Source organism: Lontra canadensis, unplaced genomic scaffold, assembly GCF_010015895.1.
Source record: "Lontra canadensis isolate GAN:19392208 unplaced genomic scaffold, GSC_riverotter_1.0 scaffold141, whole genome shotgun sequence".
Taxonomy (NCBI): Eukaryota; Metazoa; Chordata; class Mammalia; order Carnivora; family Mustelidae; genus Lontra; species Lontra canadensis.
Genome location: NW_022631135.1, coordinates 304,253 through 327,947, shown reverse-complemented (window position 1 = coordinate 327,947; position 23,695 = coordinate 304,253). Strand labels below are relative to the sequence as shown.

At 39.4% G+C, this 23,695-nt stretch overlaps 1 protein-coding gene across 7 annotated transcripts in view; it reads right to left on the bottom strand.

Moving 5' to 3' along the window:
- Positions 1-23,695, bottom strand: part of L3MBTL3 (L3MBTL histone methyl-lysine binding protein 3) — a 110,191-nt gene that overhangs the window by 16,151 nt on the left and 70,345 nt on the right. For all 7 annotated transcript variants that reach the window (XM_032843447.1, XM_032843453.1, XM_032843449.1 and 4 more), the window contains 3 exons: positions 22,720-22,822; positions 13,336-13,485; positions 1,009-1,088 (listed from right to left, as the gene is read on the bottom strand). In XM_032843447.1, the coding sequence (XP_032699338.1) occupies positions 1,009-1,088; positions 13,336-13,485; positions 22,720-22,822 (333 nt within the window). The remainder of the gene's footprint in view (positions 1-1,008; positions 1,089-13,335; positions 13,486-22,719; positions 22,823-23,695) is intronic.

The following is a 23,695-nucleotide window of genomic DNA, read 5'->3' as shown; positions in this document are numbered from 1 at the left end:
TTCTCAAATCTCATATGATAATCTAAAGCAAAAAATACATATGAAAAAGCAAAGCCTCCAGGGAGATCATTAAAATCCCAATCAGGCTAACATTTTCTCATAAAAAAAAATAGTAAGTATGTGTAAGTCATAAATACAATCCATACCAACAGTCAGTACGACTTCATTACTTAGTTAAGCCACTGTAATGTGTTTTTAGCAAAGATGGAAGACAAATCACTTTCTCCAATACAACTTAAAACATTTGTTCAAATGATTTTCTTTTCATTCTGTGGTATTAGACTAAGACCATATTAATTCCATTTGGATTTCAATACACATTCTGAGGTGAGTTTTAAACATATGAAGGAAATGACATCAACAATACCATAGAAAATACATCACAAGAACCAAATAGAATGCTGCCCAAATTTTATATATAATATTTAACAGATATGTCAAAGAGACTGTAAATATAGGTCACAGATGAATCCACTATGAATTACATACTATAGTTGACCTTGAACAATGTAAGGGTTAGAGGCACGAAACTCTGTACAGTCAAAAGTCTGTGTAGAACTTTTTTTTTAAATCTGTATAACTTTTGATTCCCCCCAAATGTAATTACTATTAGCCCATTGTTGACCAGAAGCCTCAGCGATAACCTAACCAGTTAACACTTATTATATGTATCCAATACTGTATTCTTACAATACAGTGAGCTAGAGAAAAGAAAACACTATTAAGAAAATCATAAAGAAGAGAAAATACATTTATAGGACTGTACTGTATTTACTGGAAAAAAAAAAGAAAGCCATGTGTGAGTGGACCTACACAGTTCAAACCCACATTGCACAAGGTCAACTATACCTTTATCCTGAACAATAAACTTTTAGAGCCTGTGATAACAGAATAAACAACTAAATAAAGTTTATCTTTAATACAGAAGTGGCTACTATACTCTAGTCAAGTCTGATAGTTGAGTATTAATAGTAATATCCATCAATACGATGAGATTATTATGGCTACCTCTGGCTTCTTGCGATGTCCTCATTTCACTGTCTGTCCTCTCTTCAAAGTCCTCCTTGACATCATCAGCATGCTGGTCTCTGAGAAAAACAGGTGTATCAATATTTTGTAATAGATGCACTTCAAAGGATAGTTCAGCACTTCATCTCAGCAACTGTTACAGGTAAGTAAGATAAATCATTGAATTCTACTCCTGAAACTAATATTACACTATATGTTAACTACTTAGAATTTAAATAAAAACTTGAAACTTTAAAAGACCAACAAAACAAAACAACGTAAAAACACATGTCACCACTAAACTGTTTGAAAGGATTATCAGTTCTACGAAGAAGCAATTCCTACTAAAACATCTTTAAACATCCATTTTCTTCATTACCAGTTTTGATTTACAGTTCAGAAAGGAGATTTTTAAAGCTAAGAATGTTATTAGGTGAACTTTTCTGTCAAATTCAACTATCGAATAACTCAACTTCACACTGGGACATGTATTCATGAAAAATTTTACTTTACTGTACAGTAAAGCTACAATGTAAGGAAAGAAAATATTTTGAAAGTCCAGACCATTTAATCAAGTAGCATTTATACTACACTCAGCTCTGTGATTTGGGCTTGAGCCTGAGATTGGCCCAGGAGAATCAAACTCAATTCTAGGAAGCTTTTCATGGCTTAGGTCAAATGTGTAGGCTGAACTGATTCCAACTCTTTTTGACCAGGAATGACCCGATGCTAATCTAAGCATGCCGAAATGCTCCAAAATGCAATGGAATCATTACGATCTTAATTCACAGCTTTACCCTTAAGTCAGGGACAAAAACGGCATTAAAGGGAACCAAGCACAGACTACTTCTATTTTCTTTAAAGCTAAATTTCAAGTATTTAAAAATTTTCAACCCAATTTTTCCACTCCTAGAGTTTAAAATACATCCCAATCTCCAATTTCCTGGTATTGTTGAGGTTATGATCCCTGGTTTACACACTTCAATCCCTTATAATACTCTGCATTTATGATGTCATACTGTTTCTCATGTATTGTCACCTTTATGGGTTTCTGAAAGATCCAGATCGCACTTCTACTGTAAAGTTTTAAGAAAAAAGGTAACACATTTGAAACCAAATATCCCAACAAAATATAAAGAAGATGTGTGATCTTAATTACAAAGGCACTAATTTATTCTCCATTTGAATGATGATAATTTAACACAACAATTCAAACACAGTAAGTATGCCATAAATACATGTTCACTATTTCTTAGAAAGATCATTTCCATGGACACATGTGAAATTTCATTGAGATCTGTGCTCCCTGGCTAATAAGTTCATACTAAAAACAACTTATCACAAATGCCGAAGAAAACTTGCTTATTTGAGAATGGGGACAAACCACTGTTAACACAAAATATAAACATATCTCCTTCCAAGTGCAATCAATTAAATGATTATGGAGAGAGAATCATTTCTCCATAAAATGTGTAGATGGAAATATGCAGAAAAATAAGAAAATCACTGATAACTGGAGAAAGACATTAATTGAAATGACATTAATCGAAAACGGTCTTCTCTGTAAAAACTGTGCTGGAGTTACACGTGGTAATTACAACATGCTAAAATCAGCTTCCTATGTTAAAATCAGCTTCTATGATCTTCTGAACTTGTTTAATATTAAATTAGAAATAATATTCTGAGTACACAAGTCTATCCCAGTAGTTTGACTACTGAAAAGTTGTTTGTGCACAACAATCTTAATATGAGAAAAAAAGTAATATTATAGTGATATAACTAAAGTTGGCATTTTTTCAGAATCAATAAATTCCTAATTAGTTATTGTAGATTTCCTGAAAACTCTAATGAATGGTTAAAAGAAAAAGAAAAAAAAAAGAAAAACTGAGATCGAAGGCTAAAATTAAGTCTCAGAATTTTTCAAATATTTTCATTTTCATGATCAGAATTGTCCACTAATAAGTTTCATATTTTTGTGGTTTTAATAAAGCACAACATTCCTTTAAAGTAAGTTTTGTTAAAGATAGAAGACTTAAATATGAGCCAAGTCTATTGTATTCTTATGCCCAAATACAATGTCAATGATTTATCTCATGAAATGGAAGAAGAGGACCATCTGATTGGAGAGAAAGGAGATGGAAAAGGAAAATAAGACCTCTGACCCAAAAAGTTTCTTCGGGGCTGAATCTGCTGCAATCCATCCCCAGAGAAGCAAAATGGAAGCCATCTGTTTTTCTATTATTTATTTAGCTGCATTATAGAAGCTTATTCAGTTTCCATTTTCCCTACTACAACTCATGATATGTCATTAAACTGAACCCATATAAACTTGGGAATATATAAACATGCATATTACTCTTTGCCAAACACAATTCAAGTAAAGGACTCTGGAAGAAATGTCTACTGAATGTTTCATTTCCAATTAATAGATTGATTCTGCTAATTCCTTAAAATTAAAAGTGACTAAACCCCTATGGGGTTCTACACGGTATGTCATTGAGCTAGGAAGTTGGAGGGGTGGGGCAGTGGGTTCACCTGAGCAGTCTACTAGAGCAAGTGTTATAAAATAAATGGATGAACAAAACCACTGAAGAAAGCAGACCCTAATTAAGCACATCTAGAAATGTGGGAGCAGTTAACAATAAGAAAAGTTACAAGAACATACTATGCACCAAAGGCTGTTTGAGATCTTTACATATCCAATGTTTCATAGTAATTGCTGGAAGAAGATTCTGTTCTTATAGCCACTGAAACTTAAGAAGATAATGTCAAATTTGAAGGACAAGTATAGCACCAGGTCTTACTGACACCAAAATCCATAATCAGATTTAATTATTAGCTGGTTTTTACCCTTGCATTTCTCTAGGATACAGTCTACCCGTCTTCTAGTGACAAGGTCGGGCATGAAGAATCTGACTCATTTTTATTTGTTTTGTATTTTATTTAAAATAAAAATTGGTTTCTCATTTGGGTAACCAATATTTCTCCCTCCTACAAGGTGAGGAGTTTCATGGCCAATTCTTACTCAAGGGGTGTCATGATGGGTCTCTTCCTCTGCGCAAAAATGAAATCCTTGATCTAGGATTTCAATTTCCTAAGAACAGTTTTTCCAGCGGCACAGGTCTTCCAATTAGAGACAAAACAATGTTTATTATCAGGATGCTTCAACTCTGTGGTAACTTTATAATACGCTCTGGAACATGGTACCGATATGCTTCTTGACAGATTCTCTTTAAAAAAAGACAACCAAGTATTTTGATGTTGTGTTTTAGTAGTACAGTTTTGCTGAACAGAAAAACACTTCTATTTTCTCCCCTTTATCAACTTTCCAGTGCCAAAAATTTCATTTAGGAAGGAGCAGGGGGCAGGAGTATAGGGAATCAGAACACGGAGTGGTCACGTAGATGGTCTCTGGAAGTAAACAGACCTCGATCCAATATCAGTTCTGCTACTTAGTTCTAAATGATCTTTAGCAAGTTACTTAACTTCCCTACTTCCCAGCTGTATCCTCTGTAAAACGAGGGTAATAAATCCTTTTCCTCACCGGCATTTTGAGGACTCAATAAAATAATGAATAGAAAATGCTGCCCACAGCCAGACACAGAAGCAGGAGCATGATCAATGGCAGCTTCTACTATTTAAGAATTACTTACATTTTGGGATAAAATCACCCACTGTCACCTGTTTTCTTCAAGTTTTACAACTTTTAGAAAAAGTTATGAGCCAGACTACAGCCAGATGGCCTGGGCTATAATCTGCTATTGACTAGCTGTGTAATCTGTAACCAAGAGAGGTTCTACATTTTTGAATGGTGATGTAATAATAGCACCTAGCCCCACATAAGGCACTGTGAAGATTAAGTGAGCTAATGCGGGTAAAAAACCCATAGAAAAGGAGGAGGAATACAGCGATTTCTCTTGAGGTTTTAGAATTTTCAAGTACCAATTTATTTCAATATTTCTTTAGTCTGAATTGAAATATAACCATAGCTTAAACCTTACTCAAGAATACTCCTTAGGCTTTTAATTAAGACAGTAAATTCCACTCAAGTGCAAAAATGAATTCCTTACATGAGTCAGCATCCTGTTTTTCTCTGTAATTATGTATCATGCTTTAGATGTCTTACTATCTTACTCTAAATATACTTTGTGGTAATTATCAGCAAAACAAACATCAGAAGGGTAAATACATAGTAACAGGATACATTTGAATGCAAAGTGCTACATTTCTTCAAGTTTGCTTATTTTTCATTTAAAAACAATCCCTAAACAATTATCCTTCCATTAGTCCCCAGTATGTTAAAAACAATATTGAAAAAATGTGAAACAATTACTTTGCTTCAATTCAGGGATTTCAGCTATACCTCAAAATCCAGCATGAGTTTGATTTGGCTCTTAGCTTGAAATAACCCCACCTTCTCTCTCTCCAGCAGAGCTCATTCTAGTCGCACAGGGGCTTTGTTAGAGCTGAAAAGTTACCTGTATTCCCTCGTAACAAGAGGCAACACAGTGACTACAGCAGCGAGGGCTGAGGTTCCTATAAAAAAATACAGGCATTTCTGTTTTGAATGTGAAAAGGTCTTTTTTGCATGCCCCCAGCAAATTCTTTTTTTTTTTTTTTTTTGCTAAATTTCTGGGCTGAGGTCACTCACAGGAAAAAAGAAATCCAATGAAGAGAATCTCACGGTTTATACTTTAGAGGAATTATAAAAGATTACTTGCGGTATCTCCAAATGCTTCCTACAAATGAAGAGGAGAGCGTGGGCGCACAGCCTCAGCACAACCTCTTCAAAAGGACTCAGAAAAGATGGCAAATGTAACAAGTCAGATTAAAACTTTTATGTCTATGGTTAACATCTGAATAGTCTTTAAAGGTTTATTTATTTATTTGAGAGAGAGAGAGGAGGGAGGTGGGCATGAGAGAGAGAGCGCGAGCAGGCGCATGCATGTGGGGGCAGAGGCAGAGAGAGAGAGAGAGAGAGGCAGACTCCCCACTGAGCACAGAGCCCCACATGGGGCTCAATCTCAGGACCCCGAGATCACAACTCTGAGATCACATCCTGAAACGAAATCAAGAGTCTGACGCTTAAATGACTGAGCCACCCAGCCACCCCTAGCAGTGGTTTTAATAGTGTCTTCATAAACATGGCCTAAGGGAAGGAAACATGGTTTACTATTTATCTAATGTCTAAAAACAAAACATTTTGATTAATAAGCCCATTAAATTAGCATTTAGCATAAGGAACATATGTTAATGAAGAAAAGTAATACAATGAGACAAAACAGTGGATATTATCAAATGCCAAGGAAAGACCCCCAGAAAAACTAATTCAGCAATTAACTGATCAATCCTCTTATAAAATGTAAAGCCCTAATCAATGAGGCGAGCGTTGGGGAACAAAGACCACATATTATAAGAAGAGCAAGACTGCATAGCTTTTACATTGTCAAAGAAAAGTAAACAGATGTCATTGTTTTTCCACTATATATAAAAGAGTCATCTGAGTCAGGAATTAGTGCTGTTCAAGGGGATAAAATAAAACCCGGTTCAGTATTGTTCCCCCGACTTCACAGACATACAACAACAGAGTCATCGCTTCCTTAACACTCTGAATGATTGCCTTGGTGTCCCAGTGGTCGGCATAAGAACTGTGAGTGCTGGGGCGCCTAGGTGGCTCAGTGGGTTGGGCCTCTGCCTTCGGCTCAGGTCGTGATCTTGGGGTCCTGGGGTTGAGCCCCGCATTGGGCTCACTGCTCAGCAGGGAGCCTGCTTCCCCCCTCCCTCCGCCTCCCTCTCTGCCTACTTGTGATCCTGCTCTCTGTCAAATAAATAAATAAAATCTTAAAAACAAAAACAAAAAAAGAACTGTGAGTGTTTTAACTAAAACTGAGCTTCTCTTTGGTGCACACAAACAACCACACAGATTTGACTCAGGTTCCCAGGAACTGGAATATTTTTAAACTTGCACCGCTCCTGATCCATATCTGGCAGCCTGCTGACAGAGGAAACAGGCTTTACATGGGCAGCTAATGCCTAGTCATCAAAAGGGACTTTCTCCAATTGCCAACAACAAACCCTCAGGCTCAGAAAGCCTCAAAAAGCAAAACAAAGTTCCAAAAGATTCTTAATTAGCATTTGTAATCTTTTAGAACTTCTGGCTCTAAATTAATGTTACTCTCTTTGATCTTACAGTTCTGCAAAGTAAAGAGATTTTTATATGCTTATAGTTTCATATTTCTGTTAGCTTGTGTTCCCATCTGCTTAATAGAGCCCTCCTCAAGTGTGCAGACTAGCTCTTGGAGTGACTAGCAAATCGGATTCATCCTAGGAATATAAATCAGATTAATAGTTGCAATTCCTACAACTGCTCTCTGTAATTCTGAGCAGAAACACTGGTCCTACAACTTGAGAAGCCATTTTAATGGCCTATAATGAGCTGAACAGACTGAAATTTTTCACTGGCTTTAGATTAGCAATGGGCTTTTGCCTTGCAAGGTAACACAAGCATTTAGCAGATATTTAAAACATGCTTTACTGTGTTTCTGTGGTTATGTCTAAGCAGGCTTAAACAACATGGGAGCTTAGAGCATTCCATGATTTTTAATAGAGAGAGCACCTAATTTAGAAACACAATTACAAGCAGCTGTAGGGTAGATTTCACGAAAATGAGCCTATGTGGGATAGATGCCGATGTTCTCTGATGGGTAACACACTGTGAATTATTACTCCAGAGAGGGGTCTTTATACTGAATAATAATTCTCTAAGCCTGGTGTCAAGATCACTTGCATCCATCTCCTGGGGGCTCTTGTTAAAAATGAACTGGGATACACCTTATACCTCCTGAATCCGTTAACTCTGGAGATGGTACTTTGAAAGCTGCATTTTAATAAACATCTGATGAGTCTGATGCAAAACAAAGTTTGAAACCCAGGTTTATTAAGATGTAGAGGAAATACACACATACTTTTACTCAGTGGTAGACATGCAGAGACTTCAGGTCCCAGTCCCTGGGAAAAGTTGGCCCCTGACTGGACTGGGAAAGCCCCTGACTCACCATCTTGTGGCGAGGAGTGCTGAGAGGGCAGGGACACTGTTGTCGCTCTCCCAAGTGAGGGAAACATCTCAATGAAAACACGAGGCACAACGCAGACACTCCCTACACGTCTGAGGAATCAACGGCTAACCGGAAAAGGATTGCAGACTCACATTTCTATCTAAATACACAATAGGAATTCACATAACCCAACCATCCTTTTGGGTTTGACGTATTGCTGTAGGAAAACAGATCGGAATATTTAACACACCTATAAAAGGACTCACAGGGAAGCCATCTTAATGTGGGGCAGAGCTTACCAGCCAGGATACCCTGAGTCCCTGCTTACAAGTGCCCCCATCTGGTCATAAGAGGCGGCCCCATTCACTCCCTTTGCCATATAAATGCTGTCATTTCTGCGGTATATGAAATGAAAATTTCATTTCCTGTGGAGAATGAAAAAGGTAGCATTTCCTGTGTGGGACAGGAATTAAGACAACAGCATTTTGGGAAGCACTGCCAAATTTATAAAAGAGTGCCAGTATGTATGCCAGACTGGGGGTTCATCTAGTCATTTAATAGATACCCAGTGTGGAGACCTTACAACACTGAAGAATGCAGCTGTTTCACCAGAACAAAAAGTTCATACAGCGGTTGCCTCTTAGATTATATAACTGATCTGTCTCCTTTGAAGGCTGGTGGATGTTTCGAGGTCACCTTGCATCCTTACTGGGTGCCAGGCAGCATGTTCTGTGCTGGGGTGTCTCAGAGAACCAGAGAAGATGTGGCCCAGCCTTTTTGGAGCTTACTGTCAAGGAAAGTACACAGACTCGGAAGTATATACCTGAAACCGTCAGTGGCATCAGGATGTGTGCTGTGAAGAAGCGTAATGAGGAACCTGAACTACACTCCAGCAGATCAGATAAAGCTTCCCCAAAGGAATGACAGTGAACTTGAAGCCTGCAAAATGAGAGATGAGCTTGGAGACGGCAGGCCTGGAGGCTCTAGGCAGAGTGCAAAGGATGTCTGAGGACCACAGTGGTTAAAGCATTTAGTTTAAAAACGAGCCTGGCAGAGATGGGCATGAGGGGCCAGAGAACACAGGACCTTCCAGGCCAGGCTCAGAATTATGGTCTTCATCTCAAGGGTAATGGAGAATCACTGCAAGTGTCGAGCAGGGACAAACAAATTTTCAAATGCATACTCTTGGGTTCTAGCCTGGAAGATTCTGGTGGGGCTTGCCCGGGCCCCCAAATCTGAATTCTCAGAAGGTCCCTCAGACTCTGATGCAAAGTCTAGGAGCTACTGCTTTGGAACATTAGTTGTCCCCACACCCAGCCTGAGCAGGTGGCCTGCCAACTTGCCCTTACAATAATGGTCGCGGTCTGAAAAGGATATACACATTCCTTGCATTGTCACTTTATCTGGCCTGGCTGCATCAGCTTCCAGATCAAAAGCAATGCCTGGTGACCCTCTGGCATTTGAAACAGGTGAAGGAGAGGGCGGTGATGGGTGGCAGAGCAGCTGCGGTCAATGCCCAGCCCATTGTTTGCTGGACAGCACTCCCCTTCCAGCCACGTTGCCAGCTCCACAGTCTTCCCACTCCGCCTCCCTGAAGGACTAACCTGGGCTCCGGCTGCTCGGTGTGCAACAGGGCTGATGTGCAGGGAAATGACTGTGTGCTCCTCCCCTGGCAGCCTTGCTCTGGGACTGAAGGTAACCGCTGTTTAAATAGCTCCACTCCTTCAGCCTCATGGTGGGCAAACTTTGAGACTGTGTGTTTTACACAGACTCCCAGAATGGTCGCAGCAGGACTGTGTCCCTGCTGTCCACAGCGGTAATCAGTGTGACAACAAAGCTTTCATGGGCGGTCTCCCCTTCCCCGGCTCACTTCCTCACTCCCCCACGGAGGTCTTCCTCACCTCCCAAATAAACCACCTGCAACTCAATCTTTTTCTCAGGGTCCACTTCTGGGGGGACAAATGGTCTCTTGCTGTCCGAAAGTGTATTACCAAAATAAAAAAAACCCAAACAAACAAACAAAAAATCTGGTAGAGTCTGGCTACCAAAGTTAGTAAATTATTACAAAGGATGCAAGGAAAATGCATTAAAACCTGAATGAAAAATTCTATCCACGTATGTAATGAATATGAGAAAAGGAGAGAGAACATAATCTGGTATTGTGAGAATTGTCTTCAATGCTATATTTAAAGAAATGAAACAAGATCAAACTAGAGAGAGAGACAAACCATAAAAGACTCTTAATCTCAGGAAACAAACTAAAGGTTGCTGGAGGGGATGGGGTGGCAGGTTGAGGAATATTGGGGAGGGTACGTGCTATAGTGAGAAAAAATAAATTAAAAAAAAAGAAAAAGAAAAGGAAAGAAAGAAATGGGCCAGCCTTTCCTTTGCTCCGCCAGAATAAAAGAATGCCGTGCAACAAATAGGTAACCTATTCCTCTTGCCCCGTTAATACAAACTAACATTTACTGAGGGCTTATTATTAGTCACTCTCAGAGCTTTGCACAGCTCACTAGTTTCTTAAGTCCAGGTGAAAGAAATCAACAATCCAAAAATTTTATATTTACTTATGAAATGGAAAAAAAATATTAAATATGTTCACACAGATTCCCTTAGAGCAGAGAAGCCAGCCAACTTCTACCCTGTTAATTCTACCCTAAACCAACCATTATCAAGCCATCAGATACATTTTTTCATTAACAGCCTTTCTTTTATCTGTTCGCATTTACTTTGTTGGCACCTCATGATCATTTGTATCTAAAATACCCAGTGCCACTGGGATTGCTGAGAGAACCAGTGACTGCCTGCAGTAGAAAAAGGTAATCCTAAGTCAATTTTCAAAAATATTAAGGAAGAAATTAAAATTTTTAAAGAGTAAATGGATCTGTGTTATTTTGAAACATATTGTGTTTTCAAGTATGCCTAATGAAGCATTTAGGTTACAACATCAAAATGTCTGCAATCACCTCTTACATACACTTCTGTGTAAAAAATACAGTGAGAAAAAAAATGTTCACCTTAAAAATTGAGGGGTCATTTGGATCATCTCCCTCATGTTTCCTTTGCACGTAACTAATCAAATCTTTCAGTTTATTTTTCAGTTATAACAATAAAGTAAAATAAAAACAGTAAATCTGGGAAGATGAAGGCAAGAAGAAATCCAAAGAGTCTCTCAAACCATGAATAATGGAACACTCACGTACCAAATGAAAGCAGATCACCTGAAGAAACTGACCTTAATACAAAGAAGTCTAAGTATTCAGTCACACAAAGTAATGACAGGTCAGAATTCACTCACTCAAAAGAGAGTATGGGAGAAAAATCTATGATGCAGAAAACTATTTAGATGTGAAACATATGTGATAGGTTATAGAGAAAACTAAAAATGTCTGTGGTTGTTCCCTAAATCCCGGGTGATTACATGAAGAACCATGACCACACTTCAGAGAAGACAGGTCACTGGAATGGTCAAATCCACTACAGCTTTTTTTTACATAAATTTTGTGTTAAAGAAGACCCTAGGAAATCGTCCCAAGGAGATTCTGCTGTGAGGAAACTCTGGCCCTGGGAGTCTGGCCTGGAGCGGGTCAGGTGAGTGAAAAGCCTGTGAGATAGGTCTGCCTGCTCCTCAGAGTCTTCTGTTGATATTTTAAACAGTATCTTGGCTTCTGAAATCTAAACGCTAGGCAGTCTTACCACCTTGTGAGTCAGAGTCAATGAACTCTGTATCTATAATTATTACTATATGAATTAGTGCTTTATTTGTCTTAAAGTAAATTTCCTCACATGGTATGACCTCATTTTGGAGTGCTGGGTTGGGGAAAATGAGTTTATGTTACATTAGTCATAGTTTTAAGGGTAAAAAAAAAATAATCATCTTCCTGTGGTTAATAATTAAAGAAGTTACAGCTCACCCCATCCATAGGATAAAATTACTTTTTTATAAGGATAGTGAGACCTGAAATGCCAGTACTCCATTAACATTGCTATGAATTTAGAATAAGATTAATTAATTCAAATGTCCACCTGGCTCATCCATAAGAATGGAAGTTATAAAATATTTAAATAGAGAATGATGTTGCCTTAGGTTTTAAAATACTCATGAAAGGGGCGCCTGGGGGCTCAGTTGGTTGAGCATTCAAACTCTTGATTTCAGTTTGGGTCATGATCTCAGGGTTCTGGGATCCCCCTGAGGTGGGCTCTGCACTCAGTGCAGAGTCTGCTGGGGACTCCCTCTCCCTCTGCCCCTCCCCCTACTCACGTATATGTGCATGCATTCTCTCTCTCTCTCAAATGAATAAATAAATCTTAAATAAATAAATAAGTAAAATACTCCATAAAAGAAACTCCCAAAACCTAAACACTAAGGAATACCTTTCCACTAATCTGCTTTTTTTCAGTAGTATCCTCAGCTGCTGGAAGGGCACACGACTTTTATTTAAAGATCAAACAAAATCTAGTTCTTTACCTAATAATCCACTGAGCTTAACATTCCAACTCAACTCTACGAGTGAAATCAAAACTGAATAAGCTCATATAGGTGACCCTTGAACAACATGGGTTTGGACTAAGCAGGTCCACTTATGCATGGATTTTTTTTTTCAATAAATTATATATACTACTGTAAATGTACTTTCTCTTCCTTATCATTTTAATAACATTTTCTTTCCTCTAGCTTACTTCATTGTAAGAAAACCATATATAATATCTATAATGTACAAAATATGTGTTAATGAACTGTTTACGTTATCGGTAAGACTTTCAGTCAACATTAGGCTGTTAGTTAAGTTTTGGGGAACTTAAAAGGTGTACTTAGATTTTCACTGTGTCGGGGGGTCAGTACCCTTAACCCCCCATGTCATTCAAGGGTCAAATGTAGTGCAATTAACAGTTTAATAATTAAAAGAAATAACATATATGCAAGCATTTAGAATGAAAAAAAAGTAATGTATATTCTTCACAAACATGTTCACAGAAATATGAACTGGCACGAAGTAAAATGACTGGAATTTCTAAACTCCTAACACCAAAAAAGTTCAACCAGAAGAGGAACAAGTAAGAATTAAGCCTATCTGAGTAGATATGCTTTTAAAAACCCTCTGCCTAATTTTTTTAAGTCCACTACTGATCTCCATCATCCTTTTACATTAAATCAAATACATTTTCAATAATGTCTGAGAAAAGATAACCTGAGAACATAAAACATCTGAGATAGAAAACCTCTTTCAACCAGAGTACTTCTAAACAACACTAATATTATCACTTTAATTACCTGATTTCAGGAGATGAAGAGATTTCATTTGTGTCTGCCCTTTTATTTCTTGGAAATGATGGACTAGCCGGAGGCATCTCACCACTTAAGCGGTCTGGGAAAATTCGGTCTTTATTCAAATTGATTTCTGAATAGGGACAGTTGGCAGCACTAAAACATTAAAAGAAAAAGGGAAGAAAATTCCCATTAGAACACACCTCTAATGAAAATGACAGGCTACAGAACCTAAAATTCCAAAATTTAATTGAATGTTATATATATTTACATATGTGTATATGTATGACTAAATGTATCGTATGCAATATTTTGTTTCTCAGACACAGTTTCAGTATATTCTGAAAGCAAATGTGTCTTGGCACTTGATGTTCAGACGCAATCTGATGAAATCTTTGGAACTGAGCAACAATCACTGCAGGATCCCCTCTGTACTGTCCAAGGGCAGAGCCTGTGCATATCTATGAGAACAATCAGCCCCAAGAGAGAAATGCTTAAGACATCCTAGGAGGCCTGGCGATAAAGGTGGGTCAGAGAGAGCCTGATGGGACAGATGGAGCAGATCTGCTTCCCAAAGTGATTCTCCAGCCTCAGGATCCTCAAGGGCTGTGTCATTTCTTTATAACAGCTGTCCCTCTAAAGGAAGGCAGTTCCCCCATGTTCCTGGCTCCACGTCCACATGCACACCTGATATCTTAGGCAATACTTGTATCAATCTGTAGTTAATCCTGTTTCTGATCTCAAAGGAGCCCAGACACCAACTTGGATCATGACCCATCTAGCTCGCTTCCCTTCTATAGGTGCCCTCTGCACCCCTGGCTGGTCTCTCAGGACCCACTTGGGGATCACACCTGCTATCTAAGCAAAGGAAATCTAGGCCACTAAATATTAAATCAGTGTTAAGTCAGTATCATCCTCTGCCTAGGCCTCAGCTCTCCAGGCTCCAGAACAACTGGGCAACCTCTGTACCTCAGGCCTCCAATAAACAATGAACCCCTCCAACTAATGGTTCTTCTTGCTCCTCTGGTTTTAGGAAGTCTCCTTAAAACTGGAAATTGTTGGATCTTAGATAAATTATATTAGTGTCTTACATGTCTCTTCCTCTCTCTAGGTGATTGTGGGAATGTTGATAATCACCCAGGGAAAAATTTTAAACAATGCATGTCTATTCTCCACCAAAATCAGATACCTTCTCCTAGAAGAGGGGGAAGAGTTTGAAAACTAAGTGATTCTGATAGTGGTCTATAAAACTTATCACAGATACGTTGTAAGCTAAAATACATTCTTTATTTTACCTAACTTCATACTGCTCTACACTCTATGCAAAAGACAAACATAAATAACATTCCCTTATGTCTTGACTTAAATGTATATAATGCTAACCCAACAATAACAAAAACAGTAACTAGTAATATTTATGGAGTTCTTACTATATAATCAAGTACTGTACTAAGCACAATATCTCACTTAAGCTTTACAATATCCTATGAGGAAGGCTTCTCATGGGACAAATTAGGCTTAAAATGCTTAGGTGACTTCAATCGTTAGTTATTTCATTCATTTGTTCAACAAGTATTTATCAAGTATCTATTAAGCCCTAATTATCTTCCTAGGCACTGGAAACACAATGGAAAATAAAAAGACAAGATGTCCCCTCTCATGAAGATGATATTCTAGGAGAAGCCACAACGGCGCAAACCTAAATTAGACCACCTCACATAATCACAAATGCCATGCAGTATGACCTAAGAGAGAAGCTGGGGCTGTTGCAGGGGTGAGGAAGGGCCTCTCTGAAGTGGCAGCATTTGAGCAGAGCCCTCGAGGTCAGGAAGACGCCTGCTCTGTCCACACAGGAGAAGGGCATTCTGGGAAATGGGAAGAACACAAATGGAGGGAAAGCTCGTAGGGAAAGCTTGGTGGGGGAAGATCAGTGATGGTCAAGTGTGTGAGCAAGGGGGAGGGGATGCACTAGAGGCAGGCAGGGGAAGTATTATGTAGGGTCTGGTAGGCCATGGTCATGAGTTCAGTTGGTTAGGTTACTTTTGATGTGAAGCCAGCAGAGGACCTTCAAATAGGAGAATGATATGGTGTGATGTACAATTTAAAATAATCACTCAGAATGCTTTGTGGAGGGAAGATTTCAAGAAGACAGAATTGGAGCAAAAGTAGTTTTGTAAGAGTAAAGACATCATGGTGACTTGGATTTGGGTGGCTCAAACAGTCACGGTACTTCTGTGATCCCTCCAAGGGAAGCTGTGCATGGATGGCTGATGGGGAGTGACATCAAAGAAGGACTGAAGAATGGTCTGCAGGTTTCTGGCCTGAAGACCTGGGTGGTGATTAGGATGCCTTTTCTCTCTCCCAACCCCCTAACAAGATGAGAATGATGACAGAGAAGGAGATATTTTGGGACCACATCAGGAATTGTGGAATGTTTATTAAACAATCAAGTAGAGATGGTGCCTGCTCAATGTCACATAGCAACGAAGCAGCTCAGTAAAATGAGCCCACTATTTAATTTATCTTATTGAGAATGGGCATGCTATTTTAACTCATTTTTATTCATCGAGTAATGATGTTAAAGAAAAATCCACCACCATTGTCTCTTCTAAACAAGAATTCTTCAAGTACCTCAGGGAATCCTTCATGGAATATTTGTACTAATCAGTGTTTATGGATATAAGTAACAAAAACCAGTTCAAAATTGAGCAGAAATCAACTTACAACAAGGGCATCATTCAACTCAGTAGGAAGACTGGGCAATCAGGTTGTGTCAGGAAGAAAGGTCCAACCAGCTCTCCTCCCCAGACATAGTCTACACTGGATGGGGGGCTCCTGGGGCTGTGGCCTTCATTCACTCTGCAGACCCCTCAGCCACTTCCACACCCGCCCAACTGCCACCCAACCCCAATTCCACAGAGGCTGCAAACACCAAGTGTGACTTGCCTTCACATCACTCCTTCCGATGGAGGACCCAGCTGGCAGCATCTGCTTGGCTACATTTCGGTTTTCTGCCCACACAGTAACTGCCACAGGTCTGAGGAAGGGGAGAGGCCCTGCTCCCTGTGGTTCCCCCAAGAGACATGGAGCTTGCCTTCCACCTATCTTGTTTCATACAAATATAAATGACCCAAGGTGGCCTCATGATAAACATGCTTAAAGCCAAATTTATCATCTTCAATAAACTCCCCCTCTTCTGATGAATAATGGTAAGAAATACAACCAGTTCCTCCTGTTATTCTTGAATCTTTGTTTCTGACAAAGGAAATATATTAACTAAGCCTCAGATTGTCATCTTTAACTCTGTTCTATTCTCTCTTCCTCATATTGTGTATTTCTATTACAAATTTATTTCCTTGCATTTTGTGAACAGCAAGAAAAAAAATCTAATTTTTTTTTTTTTTTGGACAAACAGTATGCCACTAATACAAAAATACTGCAACCATCACGTTTCACTCACAGTTAAACACCTGGCTTTACAATGACTGAAGAACTCTCTACGCACCTATCCTCAGGTTTTATCAGATATGAAGTAAAGAAAATGAGAGGCCTGTTCCTGACCCCACTCACTCCCACACTGGAAGACCCACAATATTCTTAAGATGGGCTGCCTATCCCCAACTACGCACAAGAGGTAAGAGCTACAGTTTAGAACTCTTACATCATCCCCTTCACCTCTCTGTTGACTACATGAAGGAAGAACCTCTAAGATCCCTATATATGAAATTGGACAGCTCACAGAGAGGCGAGACTGCAGAACAAAATCAGCCTTACTGTCTAACTGTCTGCCTCTTTGGATTGTTAGGGCCAGAGAGGAATTTCAAACTCTCGTCTTAAAGTAGGGGAAGGGAGCACAGCCCTCCCAGCAGAGATTTACTAATGGGCCGGGCTGATCTATCAAGGGAGTCCCACCATGATCTTATGCTGATACCCCCCTCTTCTTTTGAACCCTGAGAGAAGTAAAATGGGTTTACACACCTCACATTTCTACACCTACTCTGGGGTAGAGAAGGAAGCCAGCTGGTTCCTGAGGGTGGTGATTAAAAAAAAAAAAAAAAAAGCAAAATGCAAATGAAGTGTGCTCAAGTGACAGTATGCGTGGAGCGATGGGCAATCCCCTAGACAGAAATCAGGAACCTGGTCCTAAAGGTGCTCTGCGGCTCCATCCATTAGTTCCTCAAGAGTGGCGCGACTTGTGAGACCCCGTCTTCTCACTTGTAAAACGAGGATGATAACAATGTCGTAATTTCCACAGCTCAACTGCATTACACATGTTAAGTGCTTTACTTCCATCATCTTGTTTAATTCCTACAACCCTGGGAAGTTGGCTCCTTGTCTAGCACTCGTTTTACAGATACAGAAACTGAGTCTTAAAAAAGGGAACTTGCTCACTGTCACTTTACCAGTTCTTGGCAGAGTCCGATGATGAGCTCTGGCTGTCCTGTTATGTCGTATGGGGGCAAACAGTAACCTCGCCATATCGAAGAATGCCCTCAGCTTTAATCTGTGACAATGGACTCCAACTGAGTACCGTCTTCGACCAAGATACTGCTGTCATAGAGCTAATATGCACTGACCCATAAGTGAATCTCTTTGCCAGTTTCCTTTTTCTTAAATTTACAAGGTTCATACAGTTTCAAAAGTTACAAACTATCATTCACCAGTGCTGATCAAACTTCTGCGGAGAATGTGGGTTCTCATTAGGCTTTTTTAGTTTCTCCTGTACTACCTCTGTGTATCATGTACACGGGGCACACACGTATCCACATACACATAAGTCTTTACCATGACGTAGTTCCTCAGAGAACAGAGGAAGCAACTCATGCAGGGGCACACAGCTATCTACCGTGAGGATTTCATCAGGGTACACCCTGTTCTACTGGCAAATAATTCCATATCAGCTTTACATACGAATGTCAATGTGCCTCCAGTCCCTCTAAGGAGGCAGTTTTTTCCTATGACAGACTGGTCCACCTGATGAGGAAAGGGAGGAGGACTGCCTTATTCACTATTCCCCACTGCCACCTTTGAAATCCTTTTAATTGTGGATACGTTTATTTAAACGATTAGGTAACATTTCCAGTTTTCTGAGTGATCACATAATCGTTCTCATACACTATCCTGACCAAAACCCGAGTCAGGCTCCATCAGGCCACATGCTTCTTACATGAGAGTCTAAGAGTTAGAAGCAGAGACTGAGTGCCATCCAAGCCTCGGCTGAATTCTGATTCGGCCACTGTCTAACCCTTGGGCACGTACTTAACTATTCCAACCCTGTTTTCTCACCTGTAACCCAGAGATTAGAACAGCACCTGTTTCACAAAGCCGCTGTGAGCAGTAACTGAGATCACAGTAAGTCCTACAACAGTGCCTGGAACATAGGAAGTCATCAATAAATCCCACCTATTGTCATTATTCAAAAAGCCAAAGCCGACGAACACATCGTGGGACGGCGTAAGAGAGCATCGGCAAAGATAAACAACAGCGTTAAAAAGTCCATACCATGCCTCACGTTTGGAGGTTCTCTGCTTCTCCCAGGAAAAGGGTGCTACTCCATTCATGCCTCTACGAAAACCTGTTTGCCCCAGACTGGCCTTCTTCGGGGTAGGGACCCCTTCCTCTGTGCGGCCCACCACCTTACCCTGCAGCCGGCCCAAAGCAAGCACTCAGCAAGTGTGTGCTGGATGCAGGGATGGATGGATGTTCAGTCACTACGATGTTTACAGTTCGCAGGTGTCTGTTCACATTTTTAAAACTCTCCATGGATTTTATGATGACCTTTTAGAGGCTGCTGGAGATACTCCCCATTTTGTTCTTGTTTATTTCCTCCATGATCCAATCTTACATAGAAAAGATTTGCTTCTGAAAGCACTAGAGATGCAGAATATTTTTCATTTAACTTTAGTTCTCCTTTCATCTCCTCCCCTTCTCTGACCTTTCCGTAGTCCGAATGAATGAATCAACAAAGGGAAACACCACACCACCACCCAGATTAATGCTCCCTTGCTAGAAAGAGAGCATGGAGCAATCTAGCTACCGAATGTCCCTAGAGACAAGAATAACAACCACATTCGACTCACTCACTGATCATTTACATTTCAACATCTGAAAACATCACATTCTCAAGTCTCATCGCCGAGACACATGTTCTATTTCTAACACCTCTTACATCAAATTCAACTATTATAATTTTTCAGAGAAGCTAACAGCAACCGCTAGTCAAAACATAGCCTTTTGCTTATGTGTTCATAAAACTGATTATTCTTGCTTAAAAGAGCAACTTTCCTTGTTATCTAAGCAAAGAATGCATGTTTTGATTTATGCAGTTTCTCAGTAAATTAGTCCAAAGAGAATTTTCTCATTATGTCTTCCTAAACACAGCATTCTCAGCAAGGACAAAAATAAGTGCCAGAGAAATGAACCTTTTCAAGAATATCCATGAGGCTGCAGCTATGCCACAGTCTACTAATGAAATGGAAAACAGGCTGTGCCTGTTAAGGATTAATAACCCACCGGACACAGAGCTCTGAGTGTTGTAAATAGGACAGCACAGTTGGGAAGACTCAGGAAAGCCAGCGGAAAGGGCTAAGAAGAAGGGGAGAGAGCACAGGGCAGGAGCTGACGGAGGCTGCCAATTGTCTAAAGCACACGCACCCCTCCTCGCCGAGGCTCCAGCCAACCACCAGCTCTGCCCCAGGCTCACGCACAAAACTGCTAGTCACACCCTCCATCTGACAGAACACCAGATGCTACTTCTTTATCAATATAGGTCTTCAAGCCCAAAGGTCTACTGCTTCCTCTTTCATTCCAAATAAATGAGTAATTCTCTATCGGTTCCAGTTATACGGAAAGATTTCTTTACCGCATCTTTCCATAAAATTTTCCACAACTCGTCCCACAATGCCCCCCTTCTTTTGGCAGATACGACACCACATCGCTGAAGAAATGCTCTGGAGAGGATCACCGAAACTCTGTGAAATGGGTGTGGCTCAGCGGAGGAGCCCTCAGAGGTCCATGGTACTGCTGGGGAAAGGTGGTCATAATGAGTGGACAGTGCCTTCAAGCAGGGAACAGGACTGTCACCAAAGACCTTGCCGTGACAGGCAAACCTCTCAGCTCAGGCCAAAAGCACTCCTAAAGAGATGATGGACGTTGCTTTAAGGAGGCTTTCCTTCCCAGAAGGCCAAAACAAATATTTCAACTGCATGCCAACAACATAATATCAATATGCATGCTTTAAAAAAAACAAAAACTTCTTTATTCTTGTCCTTAATTTTCCTCAAATTTCCATAATTTGAACAAACTGCCTCAGTCCAAAGAACATCTTGGGGTTGGTAACAGGTCAAAGGTTCAATGTTACTGTTCTGTACCTTATATTTTAATTAAATTATGTACAGCTTTATATCTCCATTAGTCCCTGAGTTCCTTGAAGGTTGCTGTGACTAATTCTTGGAGCAGAGCCTTGAGAGGCACTGTGACGGGAGAGGTCAATAGCACACACCCTTGAAGCTAGACTGGGTGCCATTCCCTGTTCCCCCTACCAGCAGCCAATCAATAAACCTCTCCAGTGCCATAGTGGCTTCATCAAAAATTGGAAGAAAATAATACTAAGACTAATAGGGTAGTTCTGAAGGTTATCCATACATGTAAAACAGAGCAGTACCTTGTGCAGGGGAAATACATGCTCAATAAACATTAGTTATAATTGGGAAAAAAAACTCAAAAATATTTACTGAATGAAATTATTAATATACAATGGAAATTTATTAATGCTAGTGGGTTATTTCTGGCATTTAGACGTATATAATGTCTGAAAAATAATCTAGCTGCCTTCACTCAGCAACACTAAACAACTTTGAAGATACAGTATATTTAATTCAGTTTGCATTAATCATGTTAACTTTGGGTTTGCAGTTACACAAACAATGAAAGAATTTTTCTTTTTTTTTTTTTAATGTTTTTCATTCTTTCCTTTTTTTTTTTTTTTTTTAAATTATTTTTTAAGCAGGCTCCATGCCCAATGCAGGGCTTGAACTCAGGACCCTGAGATAGAGAGTCACATGCTCTACTAATTGAGAGAGCCAGGCACTTCTGAAAGGGATTTTTATTTTTTTAAAGATTTTATTTATTTATTTGACAGAGATCACAAGTAGGCAGGGAGTCAGGCAGAGAGAGAGGGGTAAGCAGGCTCCCTGTGGGGAGCTCAATCCCAGGATGGTGGGATCATGACCTAAGCCAAAGGCAGAGGCTTAACCAGGTGCCCCTGAAAAGGATTTTTAAGTGGGTATCTGTAAATGGAATCACCATCCTATTCTTATACTATTTACTCTAAAATAGATTGAATCCCATAAAAATCTCAGGAGGAGATTACAAAAGGAAGATAAGCAGTATTTGAGGATTCAGAGATGAAGGAAAGAAGGAAGGAAGGAAGGGAGGGAGGAAAGAAGCGGAAAAGAGAAAAGAAGAGAAGAAAAGAAAAGAAAAGAAAAGAAAAAAGAAAAGGAGGGAGAGGGAAGAAACATTAATTACATCACTTTTACAGTTCCTATTAAGTCTCAGAGGAACAGGTAGTGCAATGTTCAGATTTTTCAGAAGACCCAGATTCACAGTGCTTACAGACTGGATAAACAAGGGACCATTTTCCTTACTGGGCAAAACAATTAACATGCAGTCAGAACACTTACATCGACAAATGGTTATTTTAATACATCCCTAGACACGTGATGCTTCTGTTCCTCAAAAATCACAGTCAAATCATTGGAACTTCCAGGTATTTCATAAGATTTTTAAATGCCTACAAAGACCCTACAAATAGCCTACACAATACATCAAATTTCAGATGCATAATTTTGATTTCTTTTTTAAGTTACTTAGGGGTTAAAAAAATACTTGAAAAACATTGTTTTGGATCAATGCATTCTCAAGTGTGACTATTTATATTTGTGCTTCTTGTGATCTTTGCTGGTAATCTATGATAATCTCACTTCTCATTATTCAAATTGTTGAGTCCCCAAATCATATCATATTCTATCAAACAAAGACCTTCAACAGGGTCCGTCTTCTTCTCATTATTAACGGTTAACCCAATATGACTCTTTCAGAAGATGAGTGTCTGGACAACTGGTCAGGATGTCAAGAAAAGGCAAATAGCTAGAGTAAATCTATTTTAAACTGTGAATGCTTTTTTCAGGAATGCAGGAAGACTTAACTGCAGATACGCTCTTCATTTTTACAGGGTCACCATGGAAACCACATTTCATATAAATCAAAATATAGAATTAGCTCACATCTATTAGTACACATGGAAATCATTATCTTACACATGTGAGGGATAGGTACCCTCTCTTTGACCACATAAGGAATCCCCGTGTGAGTGGCAGCAACACATACCTGTGAGGGCCCAGGTGTCTCACTCTCTTAAAATGGCCAATCCCTTTACATCCTGGGGTTGAGCATCCACCATGTTCGGAAGCTTCCATTAATTCTAAGGGGTCTATAAGAAAACAAGGGGGGAAAAATGAGAGAAAGAAAGAAGGGGGCATAAAATTAACCAGAAGGCTATAAAATAAAAATTAAAAATCTTAAAAATCTTTTTAAAGGTTTTTCCCTATGCTTTTGTTCACATTATTTATCTTTCTTCAATAGTGAAACGGTAGACTTTGGTATAAACCTCTTTCAATGTCACAGATTCCAGAAACGCCTAAATTTGAATTAATGAGATTCTAAGCAATTTTCATCAAGTAACTAACATAACTAATACAGGAATACTGGTATACTGTGAAAATTTCAGACACCACACTGGTATACAGAGAAACAGTTACAGATCCTATTCATACTACCCCATCCACATTTCAGACACTTCCTCATCCCGACAACTTATGTCCATGTGTAATGTGCTAGATGTTGTTCTAAGCATTCCCATGTATACTTGTGTGTGTGTATATCTATATATGTATCAAGTTTTTGTTTTTGTTTCATTTAGTCACATATAAGGGATAACATAGATGTGCGCTATTCTGAAACATTTTTTCTCTTTGGTCTTTAACTTCATGTCTTGTAAATCTTTCCATCTTGATGGTAACATTCTTTATGGCTGTTGCAGTGTCTGTATTATGAATGCACCAGAATTTAACCAATCTCTATTTCCAAGGTTTGTTAGTTTAAATACAGCATAACAAATGGCATTCATGTGAACTTTTGTACGTTTACACAGCCTATACGGGGCATCCAGAAGTGAAGCCACTAGATGGGGGACTACATGCTAAACATTTTAAAACCCCACAATAATCTATTTCCTACATATTTTCTGTTACAATGTATATGTTTTCTTTCAAATAGAAATCACACTATGTTAAGTTTTCCATGT